General features: G+C 37.2%; 2 protein-coding genes across 3 annotated transcripts; both read left to right on the top strand.

Moving 5' to 3' along the window:
• Positions 1 to 4,776: 4,776 nt before the first annotated feature.
• On the top strand, positions 4,777 to 13,649 carry LOC114819167 (protein transport protein SEC16B homolog). 2 transcript variants are annotated; one of them, XM_029093219.2, is made up of 14 exons: positions 4,777 to 4,909; positions 5,072 to 7,275; positions 7,429 to 7,749; positions 8,351 to 8,461; positions 8,572 to 8,694; positions 8,859 to 9,026; positions 9,253 to 9,378; positions 9,480 to 9,614; positions 9,953 to 10,080; positions 10,200 to 10,308; positions 10,403 to 10,882; positions 12,154 to 12,279; positions 12,381 to 12,679; positions 12,788 to 13,649. In XM_029093219.2, exons 2-14 carry the CDS (start codon positions 5,236 to 5,238, stop codon positions 13,317 to 13,319), a joined length of 4,698 nt encoding a protein of 1,565 aa, XP_028949052.1. In that variant the 5' UTR covers positions 4,777 to 4,909; positions 5,072 to 5,235; the 3' UTR covers positions 13,320 to 13,649. The 2 variants fall into 2 exon arrangements, with proteins under 2 accessions (XP_028949052.1, XP_028949051.1); XM_029093218.2 differs by having other exon boundaries at positions 9,253 to 9,387.
• A 3,558-nt stretch (positions 13,650 to 17,207) lies between these two features.
• On the top strand, positions 17,208 to 20,825 carry LOC114821220 (uncharacterized). The gene is made up of 2 exons (XM_029093215.2): positions 17,208 to 17,866; positions 19,275 to 20,825. The coding sequence occupies exons 1-2, from the start codon at positions 17,372 to 17,374 to the stop codon at positions 20,706 to 20,708; spliced, it is 1,929 nt and encodes a 642-aa protein (XP_028949048.1). The 5' UTR covers positions 17,208 to 17,371; the 3' UTR covers positions 20,709 to 20,825.
• The last annotated feature ends 3,707 nt before the right edge of the window (positions 20,826 to 24,532 follow it).

Raw genomic sequence — 24,532 nt, 5'->3', positions numbered from 1 at the left:
GTTTTATTTACTTTGTTTCGTTTTATCTCTTTGTTTTGCTCGAGGACTAGCAAAAGCTAAGTGTGGGGGAATTTGATAGGAGCATATTTATGCGACTTAGTTGGCTTGTTCTTGTGCATTTATGTCGTGTTTCCTTAGTTATTTCAATGTTTAAAGTCATTTTCGTGTGTTTTCAGATTTTATGGACAAAGTAGGCAAGAAGTTGCATTTTGGAGCATTTTGGAGCAAAATGGAGCTTGGAATGCATGTCACATATTTGGGCCAAAGTGGATGGACGAATTTGAGAACTAAAGAGGCCAAGAATGTGAAGAATTATGGTCCAAAAGATGAAGAACTCAGCCCAAAAATTTGTCACCCCAACTTGCCTTCATTGCCATGCAAAACAACATAGAATTCCCTTTGGATTCCCATGCCATGCTTGATCACTCTTGTCCCCTACATAATTTCTGATTTCATGCTTCAATTCATTTAATTATTACACTTAATTGCTTGATACCTCTTGTTCCCTTCACCCACAAAATTTTATACAACTTTCACAACCATAACATGCACCAATTGATGCTCCATCATTCACATTTGGAATCCCATGCCTTGTGTACCACATGTTGCTGCACCTTTGACCCATTTATTGACACATTTTCACCTCCCTTTCCATCTCTATGCAATGTACACAATCATTCATGCCCCCTAGCTACAAGACCACTCCATTTTACCCTTCACACTTTGCATCATCACTTCATTTTCACCCTTGGACCATTGCACACCACATACACTCTTTGCCGTGCATTCTCCCTAGCCTAACATGATTCTCTAAGGTTTTTGGGGCCTATATATACATGTTTACACCCCTTGGCAAAGGGTTCACACTCTCATATTCATCATTCATCACAGAAAATTCGTCCATACAACCTCTAGGTAGCAAAACACCCCAAAAACACCATTCTAGTGCCTAGAAAACATAACAGCCACTCCACCTTCTTCCACCCTCTTTGCCTAGTTCTCCACCACCCTCCAACCCTCAAACACTCCTCCACACTTACCCTAAACCTTTCCATACCATTCCCCATCCATTCTACATCATAAAACTACCCAAAAATCCGTCCACAAAGCAATCTGCCGCAAGCAAGCAAAGGAGAATTCTTGGATGCACTTGCTACCCAAGTTAGAGCATTTTAGGTGTTTTCTTTCCTTTGATTTTAATGTCTAATTTTATGTATCTTTGCTTTGTGAGTATGAGGAACTAAACCCCTCTTAGTTAGAGGGTGATTCGAAACCATGTTCATACTTGCAATATGATTTGATTACATCCAGTTGTGATTCATAAGTTGTGAATTCAATTTACTTATCCGATCGTATAAAAAATGATTTGTGTATGTTGGTTGAGAGTGCACGCTTAATTTTCATGCATGAATTTAACGCTAGAATATAAGGGAGTTTCACCTAATCGTTATGAACTTATATTCACAAGTAGTGAAGGTTGCTAGTCACAATCACGTTAAGTAAATTCTTGGCATAAGTTTCATGCAAATCATAGTAACGAGTGCCTCGTCAATGCTTATGTTTTTCATAGAACTTAATGATTCTTGCTTGTATCTCTATTATGCAATTCATGTAGGGAACTTGTAGGGAATGTTTTGGGTTGTCGTATGCAATCATCCAATCCAATAACTTGTGAAAAAACTGAGGGTTAATTAGTGCAATTCACGGTTAATTTGGGGCGTTGAGTATTCATAGCTTATCGAAAACAACTGGAAATCGTTTTGTATGCAAGTGTGACATGTGTGGAGAAGAACCTCCTAGCTAGCCTTCCATCCATAAGTTTCATTCAAATTCATTTTACAATCTGTTTTGATTCACTTAAATTTGTCTAAGAATTTGTTTACTTTGTTCTTGTCTTAATTTAATTATTTTCGTCTAAAATCAACCCCATCTTATTTCTTTGAGTCATATTAATTAGAACTTGTCTTAGATTATGTTTTTAAGTGTTTTAGTTCATTAGAAAACCAAAATTCGTCCAAGTTTGTGTTAGAGTCCCAAAACTGCCCAGATTGTGTGTTTAAGGTAGTTTTGAGTGTTTAGGGGCTGTTTTGAGTCTCTTGGTTTGTTTTAGTGTTTTAAAGTATAGTTTTGCATTCTTTGAGTCTAGTTAGTATTTTAAACTTTGTTTTTACGTTTTCAAGTCAGTTTCCAAGTGATTTAGCAATCCCTCCTAATCCCCGGCCTAGAACGATCCCTATTTACATACTTTACTACAATTGATAAAAAGAGGGTTTAATTTGTGTGCTTATATATTTCGCATCACCTAACGCCATTAGAAAAATCTTTTTCTTTTATTGAGTAAGAAGCACAATGGTAGATTGCATAGGGTAAAAAGTCTTTTTATTTTTGTTAGATTAGATGTTAGATTAAGGAGCCGACGAGGTTCGAACCCAAGTCGTGGTGCAAGGGCAACACTCCTCTCCACCATTGTTTTTAGCATAAAAATATTACCTATTACTTATCATACACTAAGTATACATTAAATATTAACTTGTATTAAAATTGAGTGGGCTATAGGTACTACCAATAGCTAGACCTGACATTCGTGTCGTGTTTTTCGTGTTCATGTCATTTTCGTGTCATACCCGATATTTTAACGGGTCGTGTCGTGTAACACCCGTTAAAATAAACGGGTAAAATGACACGACCCGAAATCGACCCGATAATATTAACAGGTAATATGACCCAACCCATTACCCGTTAAGGAAAATATATTTTAAACCAATAAATAATCAAATGAAAAACATAATACTAAATAAGTATATACATACCGTATTGTCACATCCAAAACGTAAAAACGCAATTTTCTTTTAAGTATATTTTCACTTACCTAAAGTCTTTAATAGTTTTTTTAATTAATGTAGAAGTGTAAAAAAATATAAAAAATATATATAAACGCTTGTAATGATAAGCTTTACAACTTTCATGAAGAGCTTAGTTTCGAAATTCGCCACTATAATCATATAAATCATAGATCAAAATTTAACTGTTGATTGTTGTTTACATTTACGCTTCATTATTCTCATCAAATTTTGTTTTTTTTGAAAGCTTGATCTATTAGAGGATGCAAGAAGATGAACGGTTTGGATCGTTGATATTATATTCAGAGTTTGACGATTAGTGAAAATATTGTTTGATGTTTATAAAATTTCTGCAAACTATATGGCATCGACTCATATTTCAGTTAATCGTAAATATAGAAATGTGATATCAAAGATCTGAACCATTCATCTTCTTACATCCACCAGATGATCATGTTTTCAAAAAAGAAAATTTTTAAAATGAAATTCAGTAAGAATAATAAAGCGTAAATAGTAATCGACGGTTAAATATAAATTTAAGGTTTATGAACTATAGTGTTTGGATTTCGAAGCTTACCGCTTCATCAAAGTTGTAAAGTTTGTCACTATGAGTGATTGTATATTTTTTTTACATTTTTTACACTTCTACAATAATTATTATTAATTTTATTAATTTTTCCCTCGAATAAAAAACATTATTCATGAAGGTTTGGAGGATTTTAAAAATCTAAAAGATAATGTAAGTGTAACCATTATCTACTCGTGGAGGAATAATGATGAATCACGAGTGTTTATATATTCTTTCACATTTTTCATACTTGTATGTATGTCTTTCTAGTTCTTGCCTATACAAATACTATATTAGTTTATTTTAATTTTGGACAACAATATGTTAAGTAAAATTTATCCTAGTAATGATAATAAGGTACTCTCATAATAAAATTAAATAATGACTAAAACTTTTTTTTTAAACTTATATAGAATAACAATACAAAACTATATATTTAATATAGAATATATTGTATATATTAATATGGCTATTGTATTTTATAATAAATATTTTAGCAATTAAACTTTAAAATTATTAAAATAAATTTTTTCTTAACGGGTCGAAACGGGTTACCCACGTGTATACCCATTAAGAACCCGTTATTACAGGTCATGTGATAATGACCTGATAAGTTATCGTGTTGACCCGAAACCCGTTATTTTCGTATCGTTTTCGTGTCGTGTCACCGTGTTGTGTCAGAAACTGCCGGATCTACCAATAGCAGAGATTCATGTTCTCCTCAATAGATTGATTGAAATGCCACAAATCAATTCTTATTTCAGTGTCTAAAAATCAGGTATGGACAATGGACACCAACCATAAAAGCAAGAAAAAGACCATTTTCACTCTTTTTACCTTTTGAGAAACCAAACTAAACAAACGCAAGGAATACGTAAAAGTCAACCAAATCCCTCTCTCCAAAATTTCAAAATAAATAGACAACCTACCCCACACACCCAAAAATACATACGTTATTTTACATTATTCAGATGGATCAAGTCTAAACAACGCAGTACATTCACTATATCATCATCTCGAATTCGTTATTTACTAGGATCACATTTAAAATCTATCACTTATTAATGAACAAGAAGAATACATTTTGATAGTCGAAAAACCCGGAGGAGAATTCTTTTCCTTCCGACAACATTTTATATTAATTTTTTTTATAAAAACAATAAGACAAAAACTAATGTGAAAGGAAAGAAAATGGGAATAGAATGAGAGAAAACCCTACTCCGAAAAACAACAATGTTGTGTTATCAATAGGAGAGTAGAGCCCATCACGTACACCTATAAACTCTTGTCTAACTTTTGTCTCGATTGGCACGTGTGGCAATTGTTTCTCTTCTGGTCAAGATTTATATTACCAAACTTTGACACACCCATTAAAACATGCAAAACTTTTTAGGCGAGTGCGCTGCTTTCATCTTTTTGCTGCTTTGCTGCAAGATCCATGATTTGTCTCAATTGGAGACTCCGATTATCTCCCTCCCCAGAAACCATTAGGGTTTAACCTGTAAGTTTATCTCTCTTAAAACCCATAATTTACATATTATTAAATATTGATTCAGTCCTCTCTGAATTTGTTAATTTCAGATTTCAATTGGATTGGTCATTGCTCATAGAACCCTGATTCTGTTTTTGTTGATTTTATTGGTTGTGATTCATTTTGTTTCAGATGGTAAATGGTAGTAAGTTTCAGAATTTTGAAGTTTTTATGTGACTGAATGCTGTGGTACTTCTATTCTACTGACTTTTGTCTGCTGAAGAAAATTTGGGGAAGTGGGTTTTTTATTACATATAGTGAGGTTTATTTGGAGTTTTTTAGGGCGTGTGATTTAGATGGCGAGTTCTCCGTTTGAGGTGGAGGATACAGATGAGGATTTCTTTGACAGATTGGTTAATGATGACATTGACTTTATTGAATTTGTGCATAAACCGGTACAGAAGAAAGAGTTTGTCGATGTCAAAGCTTTTTCGAAATTGAGTATTTCGGAAGTAGATCCGGTGGGAGTAGACACCAGCGGCAATGCTAGTCTTGGGGTTAATGGTGAATTGGGTCATGAAGATGGGGTTGTAGTGGAACAGTCTGATCCCGTACGGGACCCTGTAGTTGTTAAAGAGAGTGAGTCACTGATAGTGGATTCTAGAAATAAGGCTAGTGCATCAGATGATATAGTTGATAATAGAAATGGGGCTAGTGCTCCAGATGATATAGACGATAATAGAAATGAGCCAACTGAGTTAGAGGATAAAGCAGGTAATGGAAATGAGGCTAAGTCATTGGAGGATAAAGCAGGTAATGAAAATGAGGCTAATGAATTGGAGGATAAAGGGGAGGAAGGTTCAGTAAATGGGATGGTGAATACGAGTTTGGCATCAGTGGGATCTGGTGTGAAAGTAGCTCAGTGGAGCTCGTTTTCTGGTGAATTTGGAGATGTCTCAGTGGACCCATTTGCAATTTTGGGCAATACAGACAAATTGTGGGCTGAGTCTAATGTCACTGATATTGCTTCGGAGAACTCAGTTCCTGATTTAGGTGTTTCTAGTTATGGCCAGCACCAAGAAGGTCAGCACTATGGGGTTGTTGAGGGACAAATTTTAGATGGGCAGGACTTGAATACGAGTTTGGCATCAGTTGGATCACGTTTGAAAGAAGTTCAATGGACTTCGTTTAACTCAGATTGGAATCCTTCTGGTGACTTTGGAGATTTCTCCGCAGACCCATTTGCAAATTTGGGTAATACAGACGAATCCTGGGCCATGTCTAATGTCACTGATGGTGCCTTGGAGAACTCAGTTGCTGATGTAGGCATTTCTAGTTATGGGCAGCAACAAGAAGGTCAGCACTATGGGGCTGTTGAGGAACAAAATACAGATGGCCAGGAGTTGAATAGTAGTCAGAATTGGGATAACCTTTATCCGGGATGGAGGTACGATCCAAATACTGGGCAATGGTATCAGTTGGAGGGCTATGATGTGAATGCAAATGCAAGTACAGATTTGAACACTAATGAAAATGCTCAGGAGAGTGTTAATGTGCATTCTCAAACTGCAGATAATGTGGTTTTTTCAGACCAGAAAGCAGATGCTTATTATTTACAGCAACCAGCACAATCTGTTCCTCAAAGTGTGGCCCAGGGATCTGAAACTAGTGCTGTTACTGACTGGAATCAGCATTCTAATGGGAGCACGGACTACCCTGCCCATATGGTTTTTGATCCCCAATACCCTGGGTGGTACTATGACACAATTACCCAAGAATGGAAGCAGTTGGAGTCTTCCACTCCAGCTTTTGACCAGTCAACAACTGTGGAGTATAATCAGCAATTTCACAATTCAAATGTGGAGAATCATGGTTCAGATGTTGCAAATTGGGATGGATCTATGAGCACCTACAATCAGCAAAATGCGAGTATGTGGCATAATCAAACAGTTTCTGCAAGTGACACTATTAGTGTTACTGAGACACAGCAGTATACGACCCAGTATTTTTCAACCGGGCATCTAACCAGTTCTGTGAATCAACAACCAGGGTTCAATCCTTCTGGATCAGTTGCTCTTAGTCAACAGGCAAGTCATGGCTACAACTTTAGTAGCGGGGTTGGAGGGTTTGAAGGCTTTAATCCTTCTGGAAACTTATCTCATCATCAGCATCAGGCTAAGGAGCCAAACCAAGTGACATACTTCTCACCTGCTAACTTTGATAGTCAGAAGCCAGTACAATTTTTACAGCAACCACTCCACAGTGGAACTCAGTTTTCTCATGAGGCCAGAGCAGGGAGGTCATCTGCAGGACGTCCTCCACATGCTCTAGTTACCTTTGGATTTGGTGGGAAACTTATAGTCATGAAAGATTACAGCAATATGTATGGAAGCCAGGTCAAGCCTTACCTTCTGATTTCAATTTCCTGAGGCACATACCTACTGATGTGTGTGTGTGTGTGTGTGTGTGTGTGTATTCATGTTTCTACTCATATGTCTGGTGTTGGCATAGGCCTTAATTTCGTTTTCTTTTCTGTTTGTAATTTAAAGGACTCTGTAGGAGGTTCGATTAATGTTCTCAATCTGATGGACGTTGTCATGGACAAAACTGATGTTGCAAGCTTTGGAAATGATGGTCGTGCTTATTTCCATGCTTTGTGCCAGCAATCTTACCCTGGCCCTTTGGTTGGGGGGAGTGTTGGAAGTAGGGAAGTTAACAAATGGATTGATGAAAAGATTGCAAACTGTGAAACTCCTTATATGGACATCAGAAAAGGGGACCATTCGAGGTTGCTTTTCTCTTTACTAAAAATAGCATGCCAGTATTATGGAAAACTTCGATCTCCCTTTGGCACTGATGTAGCATTGAAGGTACTTTAATTTGTGGATCTTAAATGACTATTTATGACCTGTTTGGATGTTCTATCACATTTTGATTGGATGTTCTATCACATTTTGATAGGATGTTCCATCACATTTTGATTGGATGTTTGATCACATTTTGATTGCTTGATTATCATTCTCAATTTGATTCATAAATATTTGAACTTTGGCATTTCATGAATTTCTATATTTTATTCTACCATATTAATTATGCTGGTTGTACATCTTCCTTGATGGGGCATGCTCAGTAGATGGATTCTCCATTAAAAGTGTTGTATTTAGTGATAGTTGTCACTTAAGTTTCATGCGACAACAAAATTGCACTTACTGTGCTAGTTATAGTTAAATAATCATAGTGGCAATATAATTAGTGCATAGATTTAAAATTTAAAATCCCAGAAATCTGGTGTTGTCATCATTATAACTTTAGAAGTATAGGGATGGTGCTTGTATATTGGGTTTTTACCTTGCCAAATTACCCTCTCAATCCTAACATTATGAACTTTTCTTTATTTGTTCAAGAGCGTTCAACAGTTCTCATGTGATATGATTATTAACCACTTATGTTAAAAACCTAAAATATAATTAGGAATCTGATAGTCCGGAGTCAGCCGTTGCCAAGCTTTTTGCCTCTGCTAAGAGAAGCAACGAGTACAGTGCTCTTATGTCACAGAACTTGCCTTCTGAAGCACAGAGTCAAGTATGTCATAGTCTAACTCTCTCTCTCTCTCTCTCTCTCTCTCTCTCTCCCTCTCTCACTGACTCATAAATTTCCACTGCCATCCATAATGAATATATGTTTTTCTTTAGGCTACTGCTCTTGAGGTACAAAAGCTTCTTGTCTCTGGTAGGAAGAAAGAGGCTTTACAATGTGCACAGAATGGTCAGTTGTGGGGTCCAGCACTCGTGATTGCATCACAGCTTGGTGAACAGGTTCTTCCAATTATTTCTCTCAGTATTATTCATCAACTTGGTTAATCCTTTATATATATATATATATATATATATATATATAACATAGTAAGAAAGCTCTTTGATCTATTATCATAATTTGTTTTTGATGAATGTTTTCTGGTCTGTTTTGATATTGCATGCAGTTTTATGGTGATACTGTAAAGCTTATGGCACTAAACCAGTTAGCAGCAGGATCACCATTGCGGACTTTGTGCTTGTTAATTGCCAGGCAGCCTGCAGATGTGTTTTCAAGTGCCACTACAGATAGCAGTATACCTAATTCTATGAATGTATCACAACAGCAGACACAGGTGATTTATGGTTATTTGGTTCAGATGAAAAAAGGGTGCGACCTGGGTTTTTTGTTGGAAAGTTTGACGTTTGTGTTTTCTATCTTCATTTGATTTTATTCTTTGTATTTCAACTGGATAGAATACTGAAGTGAAAACATTGCTTATGTGTGTAATGGTCATGATCCTATGTTTTTGAAGTTCCTTGGATTCTTTTGCCTTAATTTTGATTATTTTCTTAACACAGGTTGGGGCCAATTCCATGTTAGATGAATGGGAAGAGAATTTAGCCATCTTAACTGCGAACCGAACAAAAGATGATGAGCTTGTTATCATCCATCTTGGAGATTGCCTATGGAAGGAAAGGGGACATGTATATGTTGTGTGTTTCTTGGATTCAGTTCCATCTTATATTTATATGTTAGAAACTTATTATCTCATCTGGTTTTATCCTGACAAAAAGCATTTGTGCAGAACACTCCTGCACACATATGTTATCTGGTTGCAGAAGCCAATTTTGAGGCATATTCAGACAGTGCAAGACTCTGTCTTATTGGTGCAGATCACTTGAAATATCCACGAACATACGCCAGTCCTGAGGCTATCCAGGTGATTGACAGTATATGTTGTTTTCTATTATATGATTTTGTATTGAAGTTTGAATTAAATTAGGAGCTTTTAAAATTTAATGATGTAGAAACCAATTGTCATTATATGCACGAGTTTATTTTCTACTGATTTCTGGATCCCCTAAAATTTTTGCCTTTTATGGTGTATGGAGCATGTACCGTCACTGTGGAAAGAAGAAAATGTTTTAACTGTATTACGTCATTGTTGTTATTATTATTGTTTATGTTGTTGCTGCTGTTATTATTATTATTATCATCATTAATTTTTGTTTTACTACTTTAGCCAATTTTTAACTAATCCAAACTTTGTGTTGACAGAGGACAGAATTATACGAACACTCAAGGGTTCTCGGAAATTCTCAGTTTCTCCTACTACCTTTTCAGCCCTATAAGCTTATTTATGCCCACATGCTGGCAGAAGTTGGCAAAGTTGCAGATGCCTTGAAGTAAGTGTAACTGTTGTTCATTGAGACCCTTTTTATTCTTAGAGTGAAGTTTGAAAATGGTCGCTTTTTCAAATTTTTTTATTTGCCTCTAGCTTATTTTAGACAATATGTTTGGTCAGATACTGTCAAGCAATTTTAAAGTCTTTGAAATATGGTCGAGCACCTGAAGTGGACACATGGAGACAGTTAGTGTCATCTCTGGAGGAGCGGATAAGAGCCCATCAGCAGGTTTTTCTTTAAGATGCAGTTCTTTTTCTCTCTTTTTCTTTTTTTTTTCTCTCTGTGTCTCTCTGTGTTTTCTTACACAAAACATTTTGTACAGGGTGGTTACAGTACGAATTCAGCTCCAACCAAACTGATGGGTAAATTGCTTACATTATTTGATAATACCGCTCATCGTGTTGTTGGAGGCCCGCCCCCACCTGCACCTTCAATATCACAAGTCCTTGCCCAACGTAATGAGCATGCTCAGCAACCAGGAGGCCCAAGTGTATCCAGTAATCAATCAACTATGGCTATGCCTTCGTTTATGCCAGGCCCAAGTTTACCCAATAGTCAGTCAACAATGGCTGTGTCTTCGTTTATGCCAGGCCCAAGTGTGCCCTATAGTCAATCAACAATGGCCGTGTCTTCGTTTATACCAGGGCCAAGCGTATCCAATAGTCAGTCAACAATGACTATGTCTCCGTTGATGCCTTCAGCATCGATGGAGCCAATAAGCGAATGGACTGCTGAGGGCAATCAACTGAATATACCCAATAGAAGCATATCGGAACCAAACTTTGGGGGGTGCCCAAATAAGGTATGTATTTTTTCCACCGGTAATCTTTTTTTATTAGACCTTGTTTCTAATTATAATATAGCATTTGAATTTGTCAAGAATTCACAATCAGAAAGGTGGTTTTCGATGTGCAACCAAACTTAATGAACAGGGGCCAGGGCAGAGCCCTTCTGGTTCATTTAAATAAAAAGAAAATTAATCCACTGAACTCAGACACATTGTGCAATGTGCATTACAGTAAGGACAAGTGATAAAGGATGGGAATCGCTGTTATATGGATGATATCCTATACCGAAGGCAGTTTAGCCGAATCAATCATCTGATGACATGGGGGTAAAGGCTGTCAAGAGTCTCGGTTCTATTTTCCTTTTTTTTTTCTTTTTTTTTCTTTTTTTTTTTTTTTTAATCTGAGTTGAAGCTTAGGTTTTCTTCCCCCAATTTAATTTATAAAAGCACATTACTATTTCATTCGTGAAGATAAAAAAAAATAGGGTGAAGTGCCGATTTACCTCAGTGAAAATTAGGTCCCCTGAATAATTTTTTGATAAAATAAGTCCCTACATTAAAAATTGGTAATTTCATCATTACTATTATATTCAAAGCTATTTTATCTAATTTTTCGTCAACTTAAGTCACTTGACGCATTTTAGAGTGAAATACCGTTCTTTTCTTGCCTATAAGTCCTTAACATTTCATATAGGCTGCAACTCTAATCTCTAATTTACCTTCCAAAGTTAGCTCCATACATTTTTTTTTTAATATGTAAAATTACCAACCTACCCTCCAATGTGTATCACATGCAAGTAACATGACTTAAATCGATGGAAAATTGAATATAGTGGCTTCAAATATAATATTAGGAAAGTAATTGGCAGATTTTTGTAATTCAAGGGCTGATTTTTCTGAAAAAAATAGTTCAGGGACCTAATTTTCACTCGGATGATAATCCAGGGTCTAAATTTACTGTTCACCCATAAGAATATAATAGGTGATACGAAAAACAAAGGACAGTAAAGGTGACTATTATTGTATTCCGTCTTTTGAAAATATTGTTCATTGTAAAATTCACATCTGATACAAGGTGATATTGTTTGTTTGGGTGGGTGAACTACATTATAGTTTGCAGATAGTGCAAATTGTTCATATTCTTTACAGTTTATGTCCCTAGCAAGTTCCATTTTTCCACATTTGGTAACATTCACCTTAATACTACCAAAGAATTGATTTCGGTAGTTGACCTGTATTGTACTGGTGGAAATAAAATTTACAGCCGTCATTTTGTGTTCAATCAGGTTGATTCGTCCAAGAAAGTGGAATCTTCTAAACCACGAGAAAATGAATCAACATCTAGCGGGTCATCTCGTTTTGGTTTTGGCATATTTCAAAAGACTCTGGGATTTGTGAAAAGATCCCGGCAGGTACTTAAACGTTCCTTTTACTAAGTTTGAATGACGGGATTCTCTTAGAGATATTTTCTCAGTTTAGCCTCACAAGTTGTCCTGTTTTTGTTGTTTTGAAGGCTAAATTGGGTGAAAAGAATAAATTTTACTATGATGAGAAACTTAAGCGATGGGTTGAAGAAGGTGTTGAACCTCCTGCCGGAGAAGCAGCCTTACCACCTCCACCACCAACTGCAGCCTTCCCGAATAGAATGCAAGATTACAATATAAATGATGCACTGGAAACCAAAAGTTTCCCTGCAGTTAATGGGCCACAAATCCCAAGCCTGGTGTCCCCTGAACCGAGTTCTGGAATACCACCCATTCCACCGAGTTCCAACCAGTTCTCCGCACATGGACGTACGGGTGTTCGCTCAAGGTAGACTACTGGATTCTCTCTGTCTTTCCCCGTTGCTTTTCATTGTATTTATTTTCAAGAAGTGCAGTCAGGGTCGCTTAATGTAAGTTGTGTTCAAATTTTCCTTAGGTATGTTGATACATTCAACAAAGGCGGCAGGGTGCCAACAAACTTATTTCGGTCACCATCTCTTCCATCTGCTAAACCTGGGGGTGGTCCCAAACCCAACATTTTTTTCCCGGCTCCAGTAACTTCCTATGAGGAGACGGTTCAAACACCTGGAGAAAGCATACAAGAGCCATTGGTGACCAACATCAATCCCCCAAAATCATTTGAGGGTGAATTCTCTACTCCACAAACATCAACTTCGTCTTCAATGACTATGCAGCGGTTTCCTAGCATGGATAACATTGTACAAAAGAGAGCAGGAGACATGGGAAATGGCAATAGCTTTGCACCCCCTGAATCCCGCCGTGCAGCATCGTGGAGTGGAAGCCTTAATCATGCTAGCAATCCATCTATAAGGAGTGAAATCAAACCTCTAGGAAGACCGCTTGGTATGTCTCCATTGTCACAAATGCACAATAGTCCGCCATCATCGATGCAGCTTCCAAGTAGTGGCGGCAGTTTAGGAGACGACCTTCAAGAAGTTGAACTCTGAGGTATATGGAATAGTTGTAAATCTATAGAGTTGCATTAAACGGGGGTGTTACAACGGGATCCTTGTGCAAGATTGGTGATGGCACATATGGGAGTTGAGGTTTTTGTTGGAAGTCCCTTTACCACCCCCATTAGAGGAGAGTTACATATGTCTACCTGAAGCCAACGGTTAGTTTGAATGCCCTGATGAAAACACAATGTGGGCAGCCAATTTTCGAAGGGAAAATCGCGTATCGTAATTGCATATACAAGATATACCATTTCTACCTTTCAAGATGTTATTCAGAATTTTGCCAAATCAATAAAGGGTACTGAAAAGGAAAGTCTGAAATTTCTTCTTGTATAAATTTTTTTTTATTCATTTCTTGTTCTTTAAAACCACCGCATCTGCAACCATTTAGTATTACAGTGTAGTGATATTCCTTTTCATCTGTAAGTAAGGTCTTAAATCTGATTCTTTTCAAATGCAAATTTGAACAATATTATTGCTAGCTCATTGTGAAGCTGAATACATTCACCTCCTTTCAGTGTTGATAATATTGTTTGTTCAAAAAATTAAAAAAAAATTTAAAAAAAACACATCTGCAGTGTCCACTTTCCAAGCTTATTTTCTCCCAAACTGAGATGGCATCTCACTAATTGAGAACTGAATACCCAAGTAGCTCTGATTTTGAAAACCAAATTTGCACTTGTTGGCTTTAGAGCTTAGTGGTAGCCATTTGGAAAATACATGCCTCACTAATCCTTGCTGTGAGAACCTACTTACATGACGACATGACATCATTAATTGTACAAACGTCATATTAGCTATCTATATAGAATAGTTAGATAATAGGATTTAAGTTCCTATGGTGAAGTTTTTTATAATTTATGCCCAAAATTGAAAATTCCGTCAACTTTATATTAATTATTAGTTCATGAGCCAGTCCCAACTGCTAACAATCAGTGGAGAGTTTCATTTTTGCCTAATATGTGTATGGATAGTTTCGTTTTAGCCTAATATGTATAGCTCACGTGCTAATAATTAACAGAAAATTGACGAAATTTTTAATTTTGGGCATAAGTCTTGGCAAACTTCACCACCAGGGCTATCTTCCAACTATCCTATCATCACGAGGACTAATAATCTAATTAGGCCAAAATTAGATTTAATTGAATTAATAGTCCCCGTGGTGATAGGATGGTTGGAAGATAAAACTAGGCTTAATTGGATTAATATCCTCATGATTAAACGTCAATTTGTTTGATTCTTATGGATGGCTTATGGCACATTATCGTGTAAATAGATATGATTGTTACAATTATACCACTTACACATAGAGGTGACAAATCAACTCATTGGATTGCTAATGAGTACCCATTAAAACTCATTTAGTTTGATTTCACTTTACACCATCATCACCACTATCAATATCATCTCTATATTATGGTGATATCAAATCAAACAAGTCTTAACAGGTACCCATTAACAACCCAATTGGTTGATTTACCACCTTACACACATCAACATGTAATTAAGAAAAACTATAAAAAGCCAAGCCGTGTTTTAAACATTTAGGTAAATATATATATTTTTTCAGAACGATGGATTTCCATCACACAATATAGAAAGGGAAATTTTGAAAAATACCTAAATCTTGTTCATGATTTTTAAACCCTTTTTTTTATGACAATAATTTATTTTCAAGTGATTGATAGCAGGAGAGGGAGGACACGAACATTAGATTTTAGGTGCAAAAGTAAATATTTGTAATTAACTAAGCTACAAATCTCTTATCCGACTTTATAATTTTAAACATTGAAATATTTCTTGGAGAGTTTGCTAGTTGTATTTGTCGAGCATGTTGTCAAAATCAATAGTTTAAGTAAAAAAACAAGAGCGGAGCCATGAATTTTTTTTTGGGTGGGCTAGCTGAAATTAATACCACAAAATCATATGCTTATTTTTTCTTTTGCTTATAAAAACTATATAATAATGAATATAAAAGAATAATGATAGAATATAAACTATTCTCAAAATCATAATCCTAACCGACAAATTCAAGGACCGTATAAATAATATTACCTACTAAATAAATAAAAGTAAATAAAGAGATTAAGAATGTACCAAAGGTTACATTCATTAAAAAATCGCAATGGAAAGTAAGGAATTGCAGAGATAGGGATTTATTTGTGGACTAAAAAAATTCTTTTTCTTTCTTGGGTAAGAAGCACAGAGCCTAAATCGCATGGAGTAAATGGTCTTTTTCTTTAATGACTAGGATAAAATGGGGGAAGAGAGATATAACTAATTTATTATTAAAAATTATTATTTATTACGTATCCTCAACTTAATATATATGAAATAATAACCTATATTGAAATTGAGTAGGCTATATAGGCTACATGCATTAACATAAGCCATTAAAGTATGAGATTAAACCTAAGAACTCACACTCACAAGTGGAGATATATCACTAGACTGTGATACTAAGTGGCAAGATATGCTTCCATCCATTTTGGGTAATTTTAAAATAGGTCTTGGAGTTTTAATTTTCTCACATTGTACCACGAGATTTTAAAATCATATCATGACACACCCTGACCTAGATCAAGCCAATCCCTGGCCGGATGTGTGTCGACGAGGACGTCGGGCCCTTAAAGGGGGTGGATTGTAACATCCCACATCGCCCAGGGGAGTGGATCCTTTATACCTTATATGTATATTCTCATCTCTAATTAGCACTAGGCTTTTTGGGAGCTTACTAGCTTCGGGTTCCGTCGGAACTCTGAAGTTAAGCAAATTCGCATGAGAGCAATCCCATGATGGGTGACCCACCGAGAAGTTCTTTTGTTTCTCCTAGAAACAAAACCGTGAGGGTGTGACCGGAGCCAAAAGCGGACAATATCGTGCTACGGTAGAGTCGAGCCCGGGATGTGGTGGGGGCCCGGGCCGGGATGTGACATATCATTTACGGCTTCCATCTATCGTTGTATTATACTTTGTTACATTGCTAATTTGGCAAATGTGAGACATTTCCTAGTTGTATAGAAGCCACACTAACACGATTAGGGAAATGGATCCTCTTTGGATCCCTTCCACCAATTCGGACTCTTGAAATTTGATTCAACGTTTAAAGTTATTATAACTTTTAAATGAGATCCCTGTTTTTAGCCGTTATATCAAATTTCAAGGGCCCAAATTTGTGGATTTGGTGGAAAGGATCCACAAAGGATCCCTTTCCCACAATTAGGACCAAACTTTGTCATTAGTTGTTATTTTGGATTTCAAATTAATCATTGAGGGGAGTCGAATCTCCATGATAACTAATTTTGGTCCACATGGTGAAAGTGTGCCTTCCATATCAACTCAAAAATGAGTCCTACGATTCTCAAGTCCTCAATTGGACGAAAACTAAATAGTCAAATTAGAAGACATAAATTAATACAATTTCAAAATTTCTTGGTGCAATATAAGAATTTGAATACATCACGGCCCATTTTGTCACTCAAAACCTAAGGAATGTGAAAGTAGTTGATCCACAAAAAAATCCATTAGTACTAAAATATATTGATATTTCAATATTTCTCTTAACCTGTAGTTGTGAGGTCTCATATTCGGCTATCATAGACAAAGAATTTGGTATCTGTTTACGAGATTCTATTATGTGGATGGCCTGAATTCCCTTCTTGATATTATTATTCTTTTTTATTTATAAGCGAAAGCATTTAAGTTCAAATTTGGCTATATTCATTGTAATTTTTCTTTAATAATGTGGACTACTTAGTAGTACAAAAATTAAGAGTCAATATTGAATTGAAAAACTTTTACTTAAAAAAATTGAATTTAGAAAGTATTATTTTATTTACTTGTCAATCTTATAGATATAAAGTTGAACTACGATTGGATGAACAACGACATAAAATAGAAAAAAGAAAAGAAAAAGGATGTAAAATAAGGCTTCCCAAAAATAAAGACACAAATCCCGTCCCTAAGAGAAGACAAAGATTCATCTCGTATGTAGGAGCACAAAGATCTGTCTCAGCAGAAGGAAATACAGAAACACCATCGCCATGGATTACTCCTACCCACAGACCCGCCAAGAAGATCAATCCCAATACCACCACCAGCAGCAGCAACCCTACGATCCCTCAAGAATCCAATGTTACGACCAATCCTACCAATCCTATTATCCCTACAACCACCCCCAACAATACGACCACCAACAACAATACCAACCATACTACAATCCCACCCCCACCACTACCACCTCCCAGGATTACGCCACCTCCTACGACGCCACCGCCCACCACCATCAATACCATCACGAACCCACATCCATTCATCCTCCCGGGGTCCCAATTCCAGCCGAACAGCCACAAACGGCAGATCCTGACCCCACCCATTTGCGGAATGCGTATTACCCACATGGGGTTGCGGAGGATCAGAAGCAGCAGGTGGATTCGGGTTCTGGTTCGGGCTATGGTGGGTTGAATCCGGCGGCCGTAGCAGCGCTTTCGCAGCTTACTGGGAACATCGAGGCGGCGCAGCGGGCTGCACAACCGCCTGTAAGTGGTTCGCTTTCGTGGTTTTGGTTCAATTTAACATTTTTAATTTATTTTAGGCATTGGGAATTCATGTTCTTATCATAAATGTGATGTCTTTTCTGTTTATCTGGATCAATCTTATGAATTTGATGCTTATAATCTACTTGGAATTTGGACATGTTTTTGCATTTTAATTTATTTGTAGAATGTGAACATTGTTTTAGAACATGTTATGTGTTTTCTATCTTGAATGCCTTCTTTGATTTTGTGAAATTCTTGTAAGTGGATAGTTGAGTGGGTGGGAGTGAATTTATGGAATTTTTTGGCTTTTGATATGGAGTTGGTATCTTGGGAAATTAGTACTATTTAGTTTTAACCGTTAACTAGATAAGCAAAAGGAGTCGAACTTGAGTCACAGAATCCGATTGAAAAAATGCATTTCTTCATCAATTGATCGCACGTCATTTCCTCAAAGACATTAATGTTTTCATCATCAAGATTCTCAAAGACATTAATGGCGTGTGCGTGTTCTCCATGCCAAAGCAATATATAGACAGTGTATTTGTATCAAGATCTCTCTTGACTATAGTAGTTTTCTTTTCTGCTGTGAAATTGCATCTCAGGTTGCTTTTCAGAAAACTATTGTAGCCTTGGTGGTCTTTCTTTGATATTTTGCTTTTAAGAAAAGGATCTGCAATTGGATTTCTCTCTAATTACAAGTGATTTTAGGCTTTCAGATTATCACACAATGGTTTTATCGTAATTGGTGAATATTAAGTCGATCTAGGATACATTTACCTCAATTAGTATAAACTTTAGATTATTGTCGTTTGTTATGGGACTCCCTTTGATAAACTGTTTACAGGATATTAGCACATCATACATTATGATGGATATAACTTGTATCCAGTGTGCACGTGATGTAATATTTTTGAAGCTTCTGCTGTTATCATTTGGCCTGATGAAGACTTGTTTCCACTCTTTTCCCAATTTGTGAGAAGTATGTAACACTTACCTGTTCTGATTATAATTCAGTATAACTCACTTTCTTTTTAATTTAGTAACTGATGCAACGATCATAATTCTTTAATGAATCTGAGGCATCTGGTTCGTAGATTCTCTATTTAGGTGCCATTGGTTAACGTGGTTTGCTTTTTTGAATTGAATCCTTATTCATGTCCCATGCATACCTCTTATAAGAAATTACCTAAACATTCAATCAGATTGATTTTAGCATTTCTTTCATATGTATGTTTTCCAATGTATATATATAAGAATTCTGAATTTTCAATTGTGATTTTTTATCTATCTTTGTGCTTGTTTTGTGCATTTTATTTCAAAGTTCTTATTGTTTCATTTTCTTTTTCTGTGCCGCATTAGTAATAAAACCATTACATGGACCGTTTTATCCTTAAATGCTATTATGCAGATTGGGCAAACTCCATATAGAGGTGGAGGTAGGAGGGGTAATAGGCCCTTCCGGGGGGGTGGTCGAGGCCATTTTGGTTACAATGGTTCTAGACCAGATGGTTCAGCAGCCCCTTTCCGTGGTAGGGGACGTGGCCAGGGTGGTGGTAGGCACTTTCAACAGTATGGTGCTGCATCAACCAATCCAAATTCAGCATCTGTACCTGCTGAAGGTGTAGCTGCTTTAATGCAGCCACCTTCAGCATTGGTTACTGGGCAGGCACCATTACCAACACAAGTGTCTTCTGCTTCATTCTGGCGACCTCCTCGTTTGGCTTGGTGTGAACTTTGTAGGGTTGACTGCAACACTCCTGAAATCCTTGAGCAGCATAAAAATGGAAAGCGACACAAAAAAAATATGCTGGTACATGAGGAGTTGCAGAAACGCAACAAAGTCAATACTGAACAGCAGAATGCTCAAATGCCCAACACTGAATTAAAACCAGAAGTTGGTAACCCTGTGAGAGTTGAGGGATTTGAGGAAAAACAACCCTTACAAGAAAAAATAACATCTGGAGTAGTTACTGATGATAATAGAAATGAAACAGATCAGCAAGATATGGGCGCAACTTCTGAAGCTTTTGCAGAACCTGGGAACAACTCCAGCAGTCAATTTGCAGGCCGAGGACGTGGTTCTAAGCGTAGGATGCGAGGGGGTCGAGGAGGTAAGTATATAAGGACTAATGATGGATCCAGAAGACCAGTTGAGCCTCCCAAACCAAAACAAGTTCCTTTTATATGTGAATTGTGCAATGTCAAATGTGAGTCACAGGTGGTTTTTGATAGTCATGTGAGCGGTAAAAAACATTTAGCCACTCTCAAGCGGTTTCAAGGCCACCGTGCTTTGTATGGAGATGTGGGTCTTCAAGCACTTTACCCACCTAACTTAAATGTTGCATCAACTTCAGCTGCCCGCCCGGTCCAGCAAGCTGTGAATGATCCTCAGGCCCCCTTGGCGCAACTGTTGGTGAACTACGTGCTCTCTCAAACCCAAGCACAAGGGAGTGCAGCACCTCCAGAACCAGCATCTGCTGTGGCACCAGTTCAAGGAACAAACAACGGAATCCGGAATCAACTGGATTCACTGATTCAAGGAGCACAAGTGGTGTGTCAAGACGGAAGCCAAAATGCAGTTATAGAGCAAATCAAGAATCTGCTGCAGTCGGTCCAGACATACTGTGAATCCCCAGCAGCCGGGAATGCAGACAAGAACATTGGGAATGGAACTTCAGAGTTTAATGGGAAGGAGGCAAGCGGTCCCATAGATACTTCAGGTGCGGTGGCAATAGAGAATCCAGGCGCAGGTGAGGAAGGTTCTGGAATAGCATTGGGCGAGGAATGCGAAGTTGCCGCCTCAGATCCGTTTGTTCAGCCACAACCCGAAGACCAAATGTAGGAGTCAGCCAGAGTCGAGAAGTAAAGAGCCGACGGATTAGATACAGTTTGATATTTTTGTATGACGGAATAAGATACACCAGTTTAAGCCATAGTAAAGTTTTGTTGTTACATTGAACTCAATGGTTATTTACTTTCTGATGTGGGATGTTGAAGATTTGCCCATGTCTTCCTTTTTTTCTGTTCATTTTTCTCTGAGAAGGTTGTCTGACTTGACTATTTCTTATAGTTTAGGGTCTTGGAATCTCTCCAATAAAACTCAATTTTTCTCGCCTAATGTAGGAGTTTGACTCCTATTAAAAAGATGGTACAAATAGATGGTAAAAGTAACATTTTTGTAAATTTTTACGAGGATGTCAAACATGATTTTCTCGGCCCTGGTAAACATCATTAACAATGAAATATTATTCCATTCTTTGTTCTCGTCCTACTTTCTGGAAGGACACATTCACTAGAAAACTCCCCATTTCCTTTATCACACTTTGACCATTGGGAGATTCCCTGGAATCATCCTCATTCCTCTCAGTTCCCTTCCCCCCTTCCCCACTAAATACAAATCTCCCCTCTTTTTGTTTTTTTTTCGTTTAACGTAAAAGGTCTAAACGTCTCTTAGTACTACGGTCCAGTGGTATTCATCTTCATTTATAATTGAGTAATCTTAAGTTCGATTCACGGCGAATTTGAACTATATTATTGCTAATCCATTGTGAGGCTACGCCCACCTCCCCTTAGTGTAGATAATATCATGTGTTTCAATCAGAACTTCATGATTATGATTTATGAAACTAGACCCATTTCACAAATCTATGGCGCCAACCACATGCACTGTAGTGCAACCTCTTAATTTGAGGACTCAGTAACTAGACACGTTTATTATGGGATCATGACACCATCGTGCTGCCTTTCTAATTTACTCCTATATTATAATGAGTATTCATTTATTAATATTACACTCTAAATTCATGAAGTTGATCCATACTATTACAAAAACGCATTAATTAGAAAACCATTTGACGACAACGACATTGAAAAAGGTTTGCTGGTTGTGCCATTAATCAAGGCATATGCATGCGCATTGCCTTTATATATAATAGAGTCGGTCAATGTCCAGTGGTCATAATACTAACTCTATAACTATGACCAAACATGGTAACTGAATATGCCAAAGCATTTCTTTTACTTGGACGACTCAATTTATACCTTTTCCAACAGCTACTTCATCACGCCAAGCATATGCTCCGTAGTATTCTACCGCTCTTCCTTCCTCCAAATAAAAACCTCCCCCTATTCTCTCCTCCTGACAATCCCATCCCACGAAATCTTTGTAACCCAACACCAGGTTTGTAAGCCTAGCTAATGAAGTTTGGGAACAGATTGAAGCAGCAAATGCTTGGGACGTTGCCGGGTTGGTGCGACAAGTTCTTGTCGTACAAGGATTTGAATAAGCTCGTGAAGCTAATGTTAGTGTAAATCGATAGCTGGGTATGAATTCGAAAGAAGAGATGAATGAACACTGACAGAAAACTATGAAGAGAAAATGGCTGCTATTCTCTCTCTGCAAATCACAGAGGAATTTCATTGTTTTTCATTGATTGCATTTCTCTCTCTCTTCACACAAAGCGTGCAAGAGGTATAATACCGTTAACAAAGCTTAGCTGGATCATTCCTTCTAGAAACTGATCTCAGCCACTCGTCTAGCTAATAGCTAGGATCATTACACATGGCACTCATGGCCTCACATATTTTAGTCTTACACTTGGCAAGTGGATACACAATTAAGTACAAGATTATTCATTAATACTAATTAGCTCATGGCTTATAATTCAACACTCCCTTTTAAGGTTTGAGCTGATTTTACACCAAGCATGTCGCTGAGATAGTTGAATCGATCCTTGGTTAGAGCCTTAGTGAATATGTCTGCCACCTGCTCGTTTGTTGGACAATACACTAAGTCAATGATCCCTTCTTCTAGTGCATCCTTGATGAAATGGTACCTTCTGTTCATGTGCTTGGTTTTCTGGTGAAACATTGGATTTTTAGTAATTGCAATTGCAGCTGTATTGTCACAGTGCATTGGAGTTGCTTCAGTTTGTAACTCACCAAAGTCTTCAAGTACGAATCTAAGCCAAATGGCTTTTGCAGTTGCCTTAGAAGCACTGATGTATTCTGCTTCTGCAGTGGAAAGGGCTACACAATTTTGCTTCATAGAGGCCCATGAGAATACTCCACTGCCAAAGGAAAACGCATAACCAAAAGTGCTTTTGCTGTCATCAATGATCCTCCCCAATCACTGTCACAGAATCCGATTAACATTGCATTCTTTCCCTTCACATACTCCAAACCATAATCCAAAGTGCCTTTGATGTATTTGAGCACCCTTTTGGCTATTCCAAGATGTTTGTTTGTAGGACAGTGCATAAATCTAGTTAGGAGACTTGCATCATACATTATATTTGGTTGAGTAGCAGTGAGGTATAACAAGCTTCCCACAATCCTTCTATATTGTTCCTCACTTGCTGAACCACTAACATCATCCTTGCATAGTTTATCTGATGAAACAAAAGGTGTGAACACAGATTTGCACTCACTCAAGCCAAATTTACTCAACAAAGATGCATCATACTTTCTTTGATGAATAAAAATACTTGAATGAGTTTGAATGACTCCCATTCCTAGAAACTAATGCAAGAGTCCCAATTCTGTCATTTCATATTTGATCATCATGCCCTCCTTGAATTCCTTCAACAACTCATTGCTATTTCCAGTATACACTATGTCATCCACATAGATTGAAACAATTAGAATTTCTTCTCCTCTTGCTTTGATCTAATGAGTAGCCTCACTTTGGCTTTTCACAAATCCACATTGAGCAAAGTAAGAATCAATTTCACTATACCAGGCCCTTGGTGCTTGTTTTAGGCCATACAAAGCTTTATGAAGCTTGTACACCTTGTCTTCACTCCCCTTGATCACAAAACTATCTGGCTGCTCTACATAGACCTTCTCTTCTAGTACTACATTTAGAAAAGCAGACTTGACATCTAATTGATAGAGTTTCCAACTTTTTTGTGCAGCCAAAGCAATAAGAGTTCTAATTGTATCCAATCTAGCAACCGGGGCAAATGTCTCATTATAGTTTATGGGTAAATAGCCAAAATGGTCCCTGAGATTTGCATAACTCATCACTTTGGTCTCTAACATTTCAAATCAATCAAAGTGGTCCCTGAGATTGTCTACCATCCATCATTTTGGTCATTCCGTTAAAAACTCTGTTAAGTGTCCCGGAAGTTTGGGCAATTTTCAAAGTTTCATAACTCAATTGTTTCTTAATCAAATTCGACCCATAATATATCAAAATGAAGATAGGAATGTGTAGAATAATGTTATACCTATTTGGAAGCCCAATGGTTGCCAGAAATGGCCGGAACATAGCCTCAAAGTTCAATGGTCCGAGAGAAAACTGGAAAACTCGCTGAAAACTGGGTAAACTTTAAACGTTCATAACTTTTTCAATACTCAACGAAATCAAGTGATTCAAAAAAAAAAATCATACTTCTCAATGAGACAAAGAGAATGATATCTTTTTCGATGGCTAACTCGCAGTGGTTTGGCCGGAAAACGGCTCGGAAGTGGCTGTCCATGGCCACTTTCGAGCCATTTTTCGGCCAAACTACGGTGATTTAGCCATTGAAAAAGGTACCATTCTCTTCATCTCATCAAGAAGTATGATTTTATTATTTGAATCACTTGATTTCATTTAGTATTGAAGAAGTTATGAACGTTTAAAGTTTACCTAGTTTCCGGCGAGTTTTCCAGTTTTCCCTC

The sequence above is a fragment of the Malus domestica genome, chromosome 02 (assembly GCF_042453785.1).
Source record: "Malus domestica chromosome 02, GDT2T_hap1".
Lineage (NCBI taxonomy): Eukaryota > Viridiplantae > Streptophyta > Magnoliopsida > Rosales > Rosaceae > Malus > Malus domestica.
Note: the sequence above shows the minus strand (reverse complement) of the source record. Positions and strands in the feature narration are given on the sequence as shown.